Source organism: Manis pentadactyla, chromosome 4 (assembly GCF_030020395.1).
Source record: "Manis pentadactyla isolate mManPen7 chromosome 4, mManPen7.hap1, whole genome shotgun sequence".
In the NCBI taxonomy this organism is placed as follows: Eukaryota; Metazoa; Chordata; class Mammalia; order Pholidota; family Manidae; genus Manis; species Manis pentadactyla.
This window is the reverse complement of record NC_080022.1, coordinates 184,050,158-184,062,705: the sequence shown is the minus strand read 5'-3', so window position 1 is coordinate 184,062,705 and position 12,548 is coordinate 184,050,158. Positions and strand designations below refer to the sequence as shown.

General features: G+C 59.5%; 1 protein-coding gene across 4 annotated transcripts in view; it reads right to left on the bottom strand.

The window, feature by feature from the left end:
• Nucleotides 1–1,093: 1,093 nt before the first annotated feature.
• TMEM104 (transmembrane protein 104) overlaps nucleotides 1,094–12,548 on the bottom strand; it is a 51,654-nt gene continuing 40,199 nt past the window's right edge. For all 4 annotated transcript variants that reach the window (XM_036900085.2, XM_036900087.2, XM_036900086.2 and 1 more), the window contains one exon: nucleotides 1,094–3,745. In XM_036900085.2, the coding sequence (XP_036755980.1) occupies nucleotides 2,985–3,745 (761 nt within the window). In that variant the 3' untranslated portion in view covers nucleotides 1,094–2,984. The remainder of the gene's footprint in view (nucleotides 3,746–12,548) is intronic.

The following is a 12,548-nucleotide window of genomic DNA, read 5'->3' as shown; positions in this document are numbered from 1 at the left end:
TAATGGGTGCCATGAGCTCCAGGCCCGGAGGAGAAGGGGTCACAAAGCTCCCTCACGCAGTCCTGGATCTTGGTGTCAGAAGAGCACCTTTTCAGTGGCCATTAGCACGGCTTGGCCTGGCCTGAGCCCTGCTCAGGAACTGGACCCCTAGACAGGCATGGTCTCGGCCTACTGCCCACCTGTGGTCTCGCAGCCCTAGGCCAGGCACTGCCAGGCTCTTCTCCCTGGGCTGGCTTCCCACGAGGCCAGGGGCAGCCCCTGGCGTCCCCACCACTCTGACTTTAGTCTCTGCTTGTTGCCGAAGCTGCTCCTGTTCCCCATGTGGTGAGAAGAGCTGTGTGGCTAAGGGCATGGCAAGGTGCCCACTGCCCACCTTCCACCACTCGGCGGTGCCTCCCAGCCTGTCACCTGCCATCTGCCCCCTCCGTAAGCCTGCAGCTGCCTCTCTGGCCCCAGGTGAGGAACAGGTGGGAGCTGCTGGCGTGATGGCATGGAGCTCTGCAAGGCACAAGAGGGAGACTGCCGACTCCCACCTTGACCTGGCCTGCCCTCGGGCCAATCTGGGGCAGTGTGGGTGAATGGCACTGGGTGGCGCCTGCTGAGTTGACATTCCCCTCCACAGGGACACTTGCGCCTGGGCTGGCATCCTATTACCCTTCCCACCACCGACTCCCAGGCCCACATGGAAAATGGATAGCATGACCCGGCTTGCCCACCTCACCAGGCTGATGTAAACACACAGCCGAATGTACATGACGTGAACATCATTGGGGTATCTAGTTTTCGGGGTCCTCACCTCCTTGCCCCAAGCCCCCCTGCCTACCAGCTGTAGAGAGGAAGGCAGCCCCATCTGACCTCTAGCAGACAGACAGCAGGTGACCTCTGAGGAGCCGAGGAACCCAGACGTGGCAGCGGCGGGCACCCTGACTTGCCATCAGTCACGTGGTCACCTCGGGTCACTCTCCTCCCTCCAGGACTGGGGCTGCCCAGCTTGGAAAAGGGGAATGTGGCCACCCGACTCCACTGCTGGTGGCTCCAGATTGTCACATAAATCAACCTGGACTTTATGATGCTAATAAATCCACATCCAAAATTTGCTTTGGAGCCTGGGGCGGCAGGATGATTTAATTTGCTTTGTCCTTAAGCAAGAGGGCAGGTAACCGGAGGAAGGTAAGCACAGATGTTTTGAGTTTTCAGCAGGGCAGCTTTGGGGAAGGCCTGAGCCCCAGGGGACTTGGCCAGGAGGGGCCCTCCCTGCTCTGCCCACCCCCTCCGGGGCAGAAGCCACAATGGCAGACGGGAAGCAATGTCTGGTTTTCATGTGGATGGGAAACAACGATCTATGGGGACGAGCTCTGAGAGAAGACATGGGACAACAGTGAGAAAGCAGAGAGTGGTCATCTGATGTAGGAGCCTCACCAGCTGGGGCTGCCAGAGGCCAGAGGCCGGGCAGCAGTGGGTGGCCTCCCTACCTCCCGGCAAATCCCACATCCTTTCCCCCTCTCCTGAGACCACTAGGGGCCCCAGTGTTGTAGCTGTGTCCAAGGTATGAAGACAGCTTGATGCGAGGGCGGCTGAGCAAGGCACTGAAGTCACAAGGGGGACGGCAGGGGCCTGAGCCCTCGCCCCAGACAGGCAGCTCCTGCTCATGCTGCTCTGGGCTCCAGGACAGGTGGGGACCAGGCCCAGGGTTGTGGGCGTGCTAGGGAGGGTCAGGAAGGACCCTCGAGTCCTAGAACAGGAGAAGGCACATTGAAAATAGTCTGTTGGAGTCACCTATGTTTCCGAGGAAGGCTGGCCCAGCAGGGGCATGCATGATTGTGACGGGTAAGGGACTGCAGCAGAGCCGGTGAGGTGGCTGGGAACCTGGCCCTCCTCCCATGAGAATGACGGCCAGCGTCCTGTCTCACCCTGTGACACCCAAAGGGCATGGAGAGTGTGAACTCTGAGCACCCACGGCCCAGCTTGAAAGGAAGCCACCTTCAGTGTTGGAGTGGGAGCAGAGACAGCCAAGGACCCTGCTGCACGGGAGGCATGACCGCTTACAGGGCAGGAACCACGGGGCCTGTTCACCACGACATGCTCCGGTGCCCCCAAGCTGATGCCGTGGAGGGGAGCAGGGGGTAGCTCCCCACGAGTGGCCCTTGTGCACTGCCTCCCCTCCCCTCCACACTTCAGAGGCCCCAAGGACCCCAAAGGGCAGTCAGAAGAGCAAAGGGCTCCTTTTAGGGCTCACAAGCTCTGGGCTTAAAACTGGCTGCTGTGCCGCTCGGCAGGGCTGCTCCGGCCTATTGCTCCCAAGCCATCCTGGGCTCAGGAGAATGAGGACGGGAGCCAGTGCCCGCGGCAAGGGTCCCCAAGGCGCTGGCCCAGGCACCCTGGTGCTGACTGGCACATCCCGTTCTTGTCGTTGGGGCTGGCTGTGCTCTCCCCTAGGAGGGCACTGGTGACTCCAGGCCTGACAGGAAGGTGGGCCCAGCCCAGAGGAGGGTAGGGCCTGGGATTCGCCTTGAGGGGGCAGCAGCTCCTAGTGGAGCAGATTTCCCAGACAAGCAGGAGGGAGGGCGCTGGCAGGAAGTTGGAGGGGGACACGTCTGGTATAAATAGCTGCAGCGCCAGCGCTGCGTCTCCACCGAGTGGAGGGAGGAGGAGGGAGGGGTCCGCCCCAGGTGTGGGGCGGTGGGTGTAAAGCCGTAACCAGTCCTGGAACCTGGGAGCAACATGTACCTGGGTTGTGCAGCTTGGCTGGTGAGGGGCAGCTCCAGGCAGGAGGACCAGTGGGGAGGGCCGCCCTGGTGAGGCGCGGTACAGACAGTGGGGACCAGACCCCAGCTGGAGATACGGAGGGTCCCCTCCATGAGCCTGGCCTCGCCTGCCCCACGGAGACCTGGGAGGCAACTCGATCTTGGCTCTACAGGTGGGAAGGTGGGGGTGGGGCCAGGGTGGGACCCCCCACTCCTCTTGTCACCAGACCCATTCTGCCATCAGACCTTGGACTCGCTGAGGACGATGTTGGCAGTGACGAAGAAGAAGCAGGAGAAAGCCCAGAACAGCACAAAACCCACCCAGAAGGTGTGGTGGAAAGGGGATCTGTGCTTGTTGACAGTCCCGTAGCCGAAGGCCAGCTCGGTGTCCTTGCGGCAGAGGTACACCAGGAAGGCGGGGATGACGTACTGGATGCCTGTGCCCGCGTAGGCCCCCGTGATGCCCACCAGGGATTCCAGGTCGTGGGTGCAGAAGGCCACCAGCACGGGGGGCACCAGGGTGATGATGGGGAACACGACGCGGTCCACTACCCAGGGGTAGGTGCCCCCCTCGCGGTGGAAGAGGGTCTTCCAGTTGTTGCGGAGGGTCACGGCGATGATGGGGAAGTTGGTGCTGATGGTGAAGACGGGGAAGAGGCCCAGGAAGAGGCGCACGGGGGCCAGGCCCACGATGTCGCAGCGTGCGAAGTTGAGGGTGTACATGTCCAGCAGGCTGTCACCGCGGAAGCAGAAGATGGCGGTGAAAGACAGGAGGCCGTAGAAGGCCAGGATCAGCATGTAGTCCAGGGAGACCAGGCATGTGAGGCAGCGCTTGGAGGAGACAGGGGTGATGAGGGATGGCAGCGAGTGCTGGCACATGAAGGAGTAGACACACACCCCGAACAGGTTCCGGACCCCCGAGAGGTTGGCCAGGGGCGGCTGGCCCTCCCCCTGCCCGTGCCCGATGCGCACCAGGGCCAGCACAATCATGATGGCGAAGGCTGGAAAACAAGAGAAGAGTCAGCCAGGGGAGGAAACAGCCCTACCCTGCCTGTTTCTGGTCTGGGGGTGCTTGCTGGGGGCCGGAGCCCCGTGAGAATCATTACACTCACATAATCCTGATGGCCACAGGCTGGGGCAGATTAGCAGCGGCTGTTGATTTTAGGATGTCCCCTGCATTCCCTGTGTGACCTGTTCACCCCTCCCCCAGCAGGTGAGGGCATGTGTCCCTGGGGGGCCTGGGAACGCTAGGAGAGCTGCCCTGGGGGTGTTGGCTGGGTGGCCCCGCACTGTCCTCTGCGGGGAGTGCAGCTCCCCGATTGGCCAGCACTGCCCAGCCCCCTGAATCAGGCCTGCGTCAGGCCCTGTGTTCACTCTCCTTTTTCTTGGTTTAAAGACTGTGTGTCTGGGGAGCCGGCTGGGGAGCTGGAGAGGTAAGGGGCGCAGAACATTTGGGAGGAGGTGCCCTTCGGGGCCAAAGGCATCTGCGGGAAGGTGGGGAGGAGTGGCAGCAGCTCTGAGCAGAGGCAGGGGCCTGGGGCTTTCACCGGGAGGAAGACACCTGTGGCCACTCGTGGGGAGAAATGGCACCGAAGACCAGTGCCGGGGCCAGCAGAGTCCTCTGAGCCGCTGGCGCCACGGCGGGAGGCAAAGGCACACTGCTCTGTTCTGCTGGGCCTTGCGGCACGAGTGCGGGACAGGGACTGATGCTGTAGAGGTGGAAGGGGCTCGTGACTGTTCAGAGCCAACGGCTCCATGCTGGCTGCCCCTGGCAGCCTTTCACAGCGGCCCTCCTGCGGGTCTCACGTGGGAGCCGGGCTCTCCGGTGGGTGCTGGGAAGGTAAGCTCCCCGAGGAAAGACGTGCTTCCAGGTGGAGCTGACCCTGCATGTCTCCAGCTTCTAGCACCCGCCACCCAGATTACCTAGAACCGCCACCACGAGCCGTTCTCCACACACGGCTTTGGAGTTCATAAACCCCTGCGGCCTCTGGACCAGGTCTCGCAGCCCCTTGGGCCTGCGCCCCGATCCCTCAGGTAAGCCTGAGATGACATTTCTTAGCAGCACAGGCGGAGTGTGAAGGAGCAGTTGGCCGGAAGAGGCTGCTACTGGCTGTGTGGGCCCTGCCTGTGGGCCCATTTGAGGCTGGGGGCCTTCCCACTGTCCCCTCAGCCCACACCACACTCTCCTGCTCCCTGGAAGGAGACGGCCTTTGTCTTCCCACAGTGACACCTGGGAGTGGGATCGACGCACCTGTGATCTACTACTTTTAATCAGAACTGCCTGACACTGTCGGGGACAGGAGAGGAGGAGGAAGCAGGGACAGGCTTGTGAAAATTGCCAATAAAGAAGATGATTTGTTTCTGACGCTCAGCTCTGCTGCTCAGGCTCTGAGGGCCCCCATGACCCCCCCTGCTCCTGGGACCTCACCAATTTCCCAGCTCCGGTAGGTCAAGGGGAAGGCGGTGACCCATCCCTCCCTGGAGGTCTCAGCCCAGGGAGCTGCCTCTGGTTTAACCCTCTGGGGGTAAGGTGGATGACAGGACATCCCACGGGGTAACCCTGTGCCCTCGGGGACCACCTAGGACCCTGGCAGTCTGCCTCAAGTTTTGTGGGGGGTGAGTGCAGGAGGGGTATGCAGGGCAGAAGTCTGTGTGGAGGAAGTGTGCGGGGGCAGCATGAGAGGGTGAGGGACCCAGCGGAAAGGCTGGATGGGGTGAGGCGGAGTCCCCAGGCACCACGGAGTCTGTCCTGGGCCAGAAGGAGTTACAGAGCAGAGCCAGGCACCAGGGTGGCTCCAGCTGGCAGACCGGGGGCCCTGGGACTGTGGGGTGCTTAGCTGTTTAGGAGGCTGCAGCTGACAGTTCTGCACCACAGGGAGCGCACCGGGGTCAGGGCAAAGGCGATAGCTTGCTGGAAGGCAAGATTCAAGTCCCGCTCTGCACTGCCATCTCGGGTGTCACCTTGTGACCTGGTGCCACCCCTGCCTGGCCAAGGCCAGCGCAGATTAGCAAGTGGTGAGTGGAGAAACCCTCTAGCTCTCGGTCCCTAGGCCTGGGGGCCCTAGTGCAGGAGCATGGGAGAAGGCAGGGAGAAGTCTGCTGCTTGGACGTGAGCACCCCCTAATCACTGCTCCTTCCAGTCCGGGATGCTGGAGTGCTTATCTGCTCATCTTCTTCCTCAACCCTAAATTCCAGTAAGTTGTAAGAAATGCAGGATTACTGATTTTAAGGTGAGCTGTCTGGGCAGCTCTGACTGGAGGCTCTCCTTATTGTAAATAAGCCAGTTTCTGAAGCAGGTTTCCAGATCATGAGACTTTCTTTAAAGCATGTGTAGGCATAACCCACCCACCACCACTAATAGGGGTCCCTAGAATCTGGTTCTGATTCCCTCTGTGACCCCCAGGTGATTGGGGGACCTATCTTTAGTCGATGATGTGGTACATTTTCTAGAATCTTCAGTATGGCTTATAAAGGCAGGGCTATGGGTGATGAGAAAGCTTATCTCTCAATTTTCTAGGTATAATTAGTTTTATATCACACTGCTATTATCTAGATTAGTTACCCACCTTGTTCTCTTAATCAAACAAATCTGTTTCCAGCCCTACCCTTAAGGACTGGATGTTTGCTCCTGTCCAGGAATGAAGATGCCGGAGGCTCTGGGGAGGCGATTCCAGGAGCATTAAAAGGTGGCTGCCTGGTGGGGTTGCAGCTCCTGGATAAGCCTCCGGAGGGGACAGGCTATGGTGGAAGGTGCGCTGGGCAAGCCCCACTCCCTTTAGCCACAGTCCATGCTGCTCTGTGGAAAGCTCACCCAGCGGTGTGGCTTAGCAGCACGGAAGTGCAGGGGCAGCTCTGTGGCCCCGTGGCCCCTGAGTGTCTGCTGGGTGCTGGCTGGTGCCAGGTGTGGTGAAGCAAAACCAGGCCCCGAGCTGCTCTCAGGACGCTTACACTCCAGCTGGGGAAAGTCCCTCACCGGAGCAGCGTGGTAATGAGCTCAAGCTGAGAGGTGCTTCTGGGCAGGGCACACAATTCCAGCAGCATGCACCCCAGGGGCGCAGCCTGGGCTTGGAGTGCGGGTGAGGTCAGCTTCCCAGGAGCCCCAATAACCTCCAGAAGGAGCAGGGGAGTGTGAGCCATGGGGGCCCTTCAGTTCCCCCAAAGCACTGCGAGGACACCGGATGGGTGCTGGACTGCTCTCTGGAGTGGAGGGGCCCAGGAAAAGATTCTGCCCCAGCATCCAAGTTGGCAAGTTCAGAGACACCGATGATGCTTGGAGTGAAGGGACAGAGAGAGAAGGAAGGAAGCAGGAAGGCAGGCACGGGTTGCTTAGACCCTGAGAGGGCCCAGGACTAGGGACATGAAGACTGACTCCTGCTGCCACCAGGCCCTGCTCTTGTGACCGCACCCCTTTGCTCCCGGCCTCCCCACTTCCCTGGTTGACAGAGGAGCAGAGTTCAACGGCCCTCTCCTAGACTGATCATCCCGTCTCTGGGAGACAACTGCTCCCAAAACTCATTAGGTCTGATACAAAATCAAGATGAAATGAGGATGACAGATGTGAGTGACAGACACTGCCAGGAAACAGGTCAGAGCAGGGCTCTGAGTGCACACGCCGATGCCCAGGACTCAGCCGGCCACCGGCAGCTCGTGCCCACCTGCCGAGGCTGCGTGGGAGGCCACAAGGATGGGCACTGGGTAGGGCCAGCTTAGCGTCTCTCTGACCCCCCCAGGCCCTGCTCAGAGTCTGAATAGAAGACCTGGGTCACAACCACATCCCACTGTGTTCCACATGGCAAGTCTGCTCCATGGGTGAGGAGATGCAGCGAGTTGCTGGGGAGGATCCTGTCGGGGCAGGGAGGTGAGGGCCTGATACACGTCACATGAAGACTGGCTGTCCACCTCAGAAGGTGACGAGATGGGACAGGAGATTTCTCTTGAAATATCTGCATGATAGCTCATGAGAAAACAACTGCACTTGTCTGTGTAACTCATGGGCTCAGCTGGGACCACCCATCCACACGTTCAGCAAAGACGAACCAAGTGCCCACCGTGCGCCGCTGCTAATCTGGGCATCTGCGGATAGCACCTGAGCAAGCAGACACCCCTCCTGTCCCAGAGCCCGCAGTCCAGCGGGACCAGCGGGTGGGAGCAGGAGACAAATCACAACCAATGAAAGAACTGGTGAGGGCCACACCAGTGGGCGGTGGGGGAGGCTGAAGGGGTTGGATGGGTAGTGAGAGCTCTGTAGTGGGAGGCATCCAAGCCCCAGCGTAGAAGGCCACCTGGGGGTCACAGAGGGAATCAGGTGTCAGAACCAGATTCTGGAAAAACCTGTTGGGCTGTCCTACTCTGCAGAGCAGGAGAGGGGGAGGGGCCCACATAGGGCCCTGGGTTACCCACAGCCAGGGCACCACTTGGCTTGGCCTGAGAGGTATGCCACTTTCACAGATGTGCCCCGACCGCTGCTCTGAGACACTGCGTCAGTTCGCCTTGAGCTGCAGCCTGCTTCCCCAGCCCCACACACCCACTCCCCGGGAGGCAGCGGGACAGACAGGAGCGGAGGGCAAGCCTGTGCCCTGGTACTGACCCTGAGTCCTCCTATCTAGCCCTCGGTCACCTGCCCTGCTGCGTACTGGGACACCGAAGCCCAGTGGCATGATACTGCGTTCGTCCACCTTGAAAAACTCAAGGACAGACAGGCTCTGAGTCCCCCTGGGCTGTGACTACCAGAACGGCCTGCCCTGCATAGGGAGGCCCTGGCTGGGTCTGGGCATGCTTTGAAGGGACCTGTGATCCTGGGTCACTGAGTCCATGGGACACCTTGATAAAGGCTCCAGCTGGAACAGAGCTTCCCTGGAAGCCTGGAGCCCTGACCCCAGTGCCACCTGTCTTCTCTGCAGGCATGGGAAGGGTAAGGAGCATGGCTGCTGTGGGAGAGCAGGGGGATGCACGTCCACTACAGCCAGGCTGCACGCACACCCTGGTGCTTAATTCCCAATGCTCGGGGAGCACACAGGCAGTAGGGGTCAGGGTCACACTTCTAAGCACCCAGGGTAAAGCTGCCAGGCCCCCCCCAGAGGCGCTGCTAGACCTGAGTCAGCACCGTAGGCCCTTCCCACACGCCAGCCACTGTGTCGCACCTTGCCTTGGCTGGGCTGACTCCCAGAGAGCGGCCCTCTCAACTCTGACCTCTGAACCTGGCCCCAGATGCCCCGAGGTTCAGGTAGGCCCCAGCCTGGGCTGCCCCAAATGCCTTGCTGTTCTCCCAGCCCGTAAGTGGCTCCAGGTTTGCCGCACGAGAGGTGGAGGCCATCCGTCCAGGCAGCTGTTGGGAGGATGGCATTCTCCTCCCAGCAGAGAGTCAACACACCAGGGCTAATAGTGAATGGCTGTGCTGGGCCTGTCACCAGAGCTGCATCCGGGGAGCATCTGGCAATAGCTTCCACCTTCACCACCACACTGTCCTTGTAGGGCTCTGGGGCATGAAGTGTCCCTCCTTCGTATAGTCGGAGGTTGGCCTGGGCCTCCTGAGATTCAGGAGGCTGAGAGGAGCTGCTGGGGTAACAAGGGCCTGAGCGGAGAACCGCTAAAGTCCAAGCAGTTTTGTAGCTCTGAAAGCGGGAGCAGGTGATGGGCATTTGTTCCTTAAGTAATATGTGAACGGAGAGCCATTGAGGCCACCAGGGCCTGCAGGCCCGGGGGGTGATGGAAGCTCACCCCAGGAGGCTCTGATGCCTTGGAAACAGCCAGAAGGAGGCGGGGGCTGCTGCCCTTCTAAACAAACCCAAACTCTCAAGTTACACTGAGTTCAACTCCTGCCTCTGCCACGCAGCTGTGTCACCCTGGGGCGGCCACGCCACTCATCAGTGCTGTGCCTCCTCGCCTTGAAGATGGAGGTGAACCCAGGGTGCAGGATGGCCTGAGACAGAGCCTGCCCAGGAACTGCTAAAAAACGTGGAAGTAACTTGGTTTATGGCAGCAACGTTACACCCCGTCCTGAAAGGCCAGGCCCCAGCTGGGCGCAGGAACGCGTGTCAACCTCCAGTTCTCACCGGAGTCTCCTTTGGCTGTGGGGTGGGCCCTCCTTCCCTGGCCAGGTGCAGCGGCAGTCATGACCCTTCCCAGGTGAGCGCTGATCTTTAGGGCTCTGGGGGTGTGCGGGGAGGCCCCTGGACAGGCTGCTCACACCTGCTCTGTGCACCAGTGACCTCCTCTTGCTCCAGCTGAGGCCACACAAGGCCAAGCTGTCCCACCACCCTCTCATCTGGGGGCCCCTGGCATGTGCTCTCTCGGTACACGGCCAAGGGAGGCTGAAAAGGAATTTCGTTTGGGTTCTTTGGGGCTCACGTGTTAGTCCATCCTTCTTCAGCTGTCGCCCTGCCACCTGAGCACTGGCTGTGGGCTGGGGTGGGGACACGCTGGCCTCTGGCCGGGAGGAGCTCCCTTTGGGGAAGCAAGCAGCTCCGGGCACAGCTGGGCCTTGGGTCAGATTTCTGCCCCAGGCCAGAAAGACATTCTCTGATTGCTGGCCTTGCCTGTGGTAGCTCACAAAAAGAATCACTTGGGTTTCCACGGAAGGGAAGGGATTCAAAGCCAATCTGCCTACCTTCCCCTGGGGGGTCAGCCCCTGTGGCTCCTGGAGGATCCCAGCTCTATGGTCATTGCCATCATCATCGTCACAGAGCAGAAAAGGATGTTTAAATCGCCAGCCTAACTGAGCCTCTACTCCGGGGCTGCATCTTTCATGCTGGAGGACCCAGAGCAGAGCCCTTCTCTTTCCAAGTGTGTCAGGAGGAGGTCGCTGATAGACTGCAGGCCTTTGAGTCTCAAGCATGAGTCTTAACTCTGAAGTCAAGAGTCCTGGACTTTTTGCCCCCTATGCCTTTCCACAGCCTCGAGGCATGGCAAGGGCACCTGGGAGGGCGGGCTCTCCAACCTCCACTCTGAAGCTGTCAGAGCGCTGGGTTTGTAATCGCGGGAAAGCAGAGCCGAGGGGCCTCTGACTGTTGGCTGCTGAGTCCCTTCCCTGAGGTCAGAAACATAAGCCAAGGCACTTCCACCTCTCCTGAAGGCCACTCAGCCCTTCCTCTTGTTACGGACTCAAGTGCCTCCTCGCCCATTCCGGTGCTGAAGCCTGACCCCCAGTGTGATTGTATTTGGAGATGGGACCCGTAAGGAGGTCATCAAGTGAAATGAGGTCAGGAGGGTGGGCCCTGATCTGACAGGACCAGTGTTCTCATGAGAAGAAGAGATGCCAAATAGTGGCTCTGTGGCATCTTACTGCCCTGATGGACAGTGACTGCACTGGGGTATGGGTGGGGACTTGATAATAAGGGTAAATGTAGTAACCGCATTGTTTTTTCATGTGAAACCTTCATAAGAGTATCAATAATACCTTAATAAAAAATTAAAAAAAAAAAAAGGAAGAGATGCCAAAACTCTCTCCCTCACGTGCAGAGACGAGCCTATGAGAGGGCACAGCACGAAGGTGGCCATCTACAGGCCAGGAAAAGGCCTCACCAGAGACTAACCCTGCTGGCACCCTGGCCTTGGGCTTCTGGCCCCCAAAACTGAGAAAATAAATCTCTATCGTTTAAGCTAGCCAGCCTGTTGCATTCTGTTTTGGAGCCTGAGCTGAGACACCTCTTAAGCAGTAATTTGATGCAGACAGGAAACTGGAGTGGAGAGAGGGGTGGGGAAGACAAGAAGAGGTGGCACCTTGTTTGAACTCCTCCGGTCTGAAGGTCAATTCTGGAGCTCCACATGGGCTCTGCAGATGTTTATGGCTGACGGACTTGGACGCAAGGCTAAGGTTTACCCCGGCACCTGTGGAGCCCAGTTCTGTGCAGAGGCACCCTTGCAGCCATTGTCATCGGCTAGACGCCTCACCCTGCTGACCTCGAGCTGCCTGGGTCTTGTCTTTCCCTCCCTCGCCAGTGTCCAGGCAGCTCCTGGGTGGAGCAAGAGGGATTGTCTGATGGCCGGGTAAGCGCACATACCAGCCACGTGCGGAGCAGAGCCGCTGACAGCAAAGGCTGCCCAAAGGCGAGGTGTGGCTAAGAGAGCACCGGCCTTTGCTCGGGCCGAGCGGAGCTCTCGGGCCAGGGCTGCTGCACCCAAAGGGGCAATCTGGCGGCACATGGCCGGCTCTTCAGCAAATTTTTACTGAGTGTGCTCTCCACCCAAAGGGCCCTAGGACAGAAACCCCAGGTTCCCCTCTAAACTGACTTCTGCATTTGCAGATAGAAGTTTTACAAAATCAAGAATAAAATTCAGACCAAAATGAAACATATACAAAAAGATTTTCCTGGATGCCTCCACTGGGTGTGTAATGAGGGAAAGCTAGACACTTCAGAGCCCAGGAGAACCCTGCACCTGGCCTAGAGAGAGGGTGGGCAGGGAGCATGGGACTGCCCATGAAAACAGGGCAGGGTGGTGCTGGCAGGCCAAGGCTGGTTGGCTGCTCAGGGGCACCAGTGTGCCACCTCCGTTTTGGGAGGGGGGTCCTTCCTGGGCCTCTGAGAAAGCAGTCAGGGGACAGCAGTGGGTGGCTGTGACGGAATTCACACACCACGCTGGCATATCAAGCCAGCAGGAGGTGGGGAACAGATGGCCCAGACATAGAAGACCCCTGGCGGCTGGTGGTAACATATCAGAGCCGGACTGCGATCCGCGGGGAGACAGCCAAGCAGCCACAGGTAATTCTGGGGACAGGCCAAACTGAGGAGCCCTTATGTTCCCAGGTGGTGACCTCCTCCTGGGGACCTTCTGTTTCTCGGGCCAGCACCTCCCACCTCTCCCCGC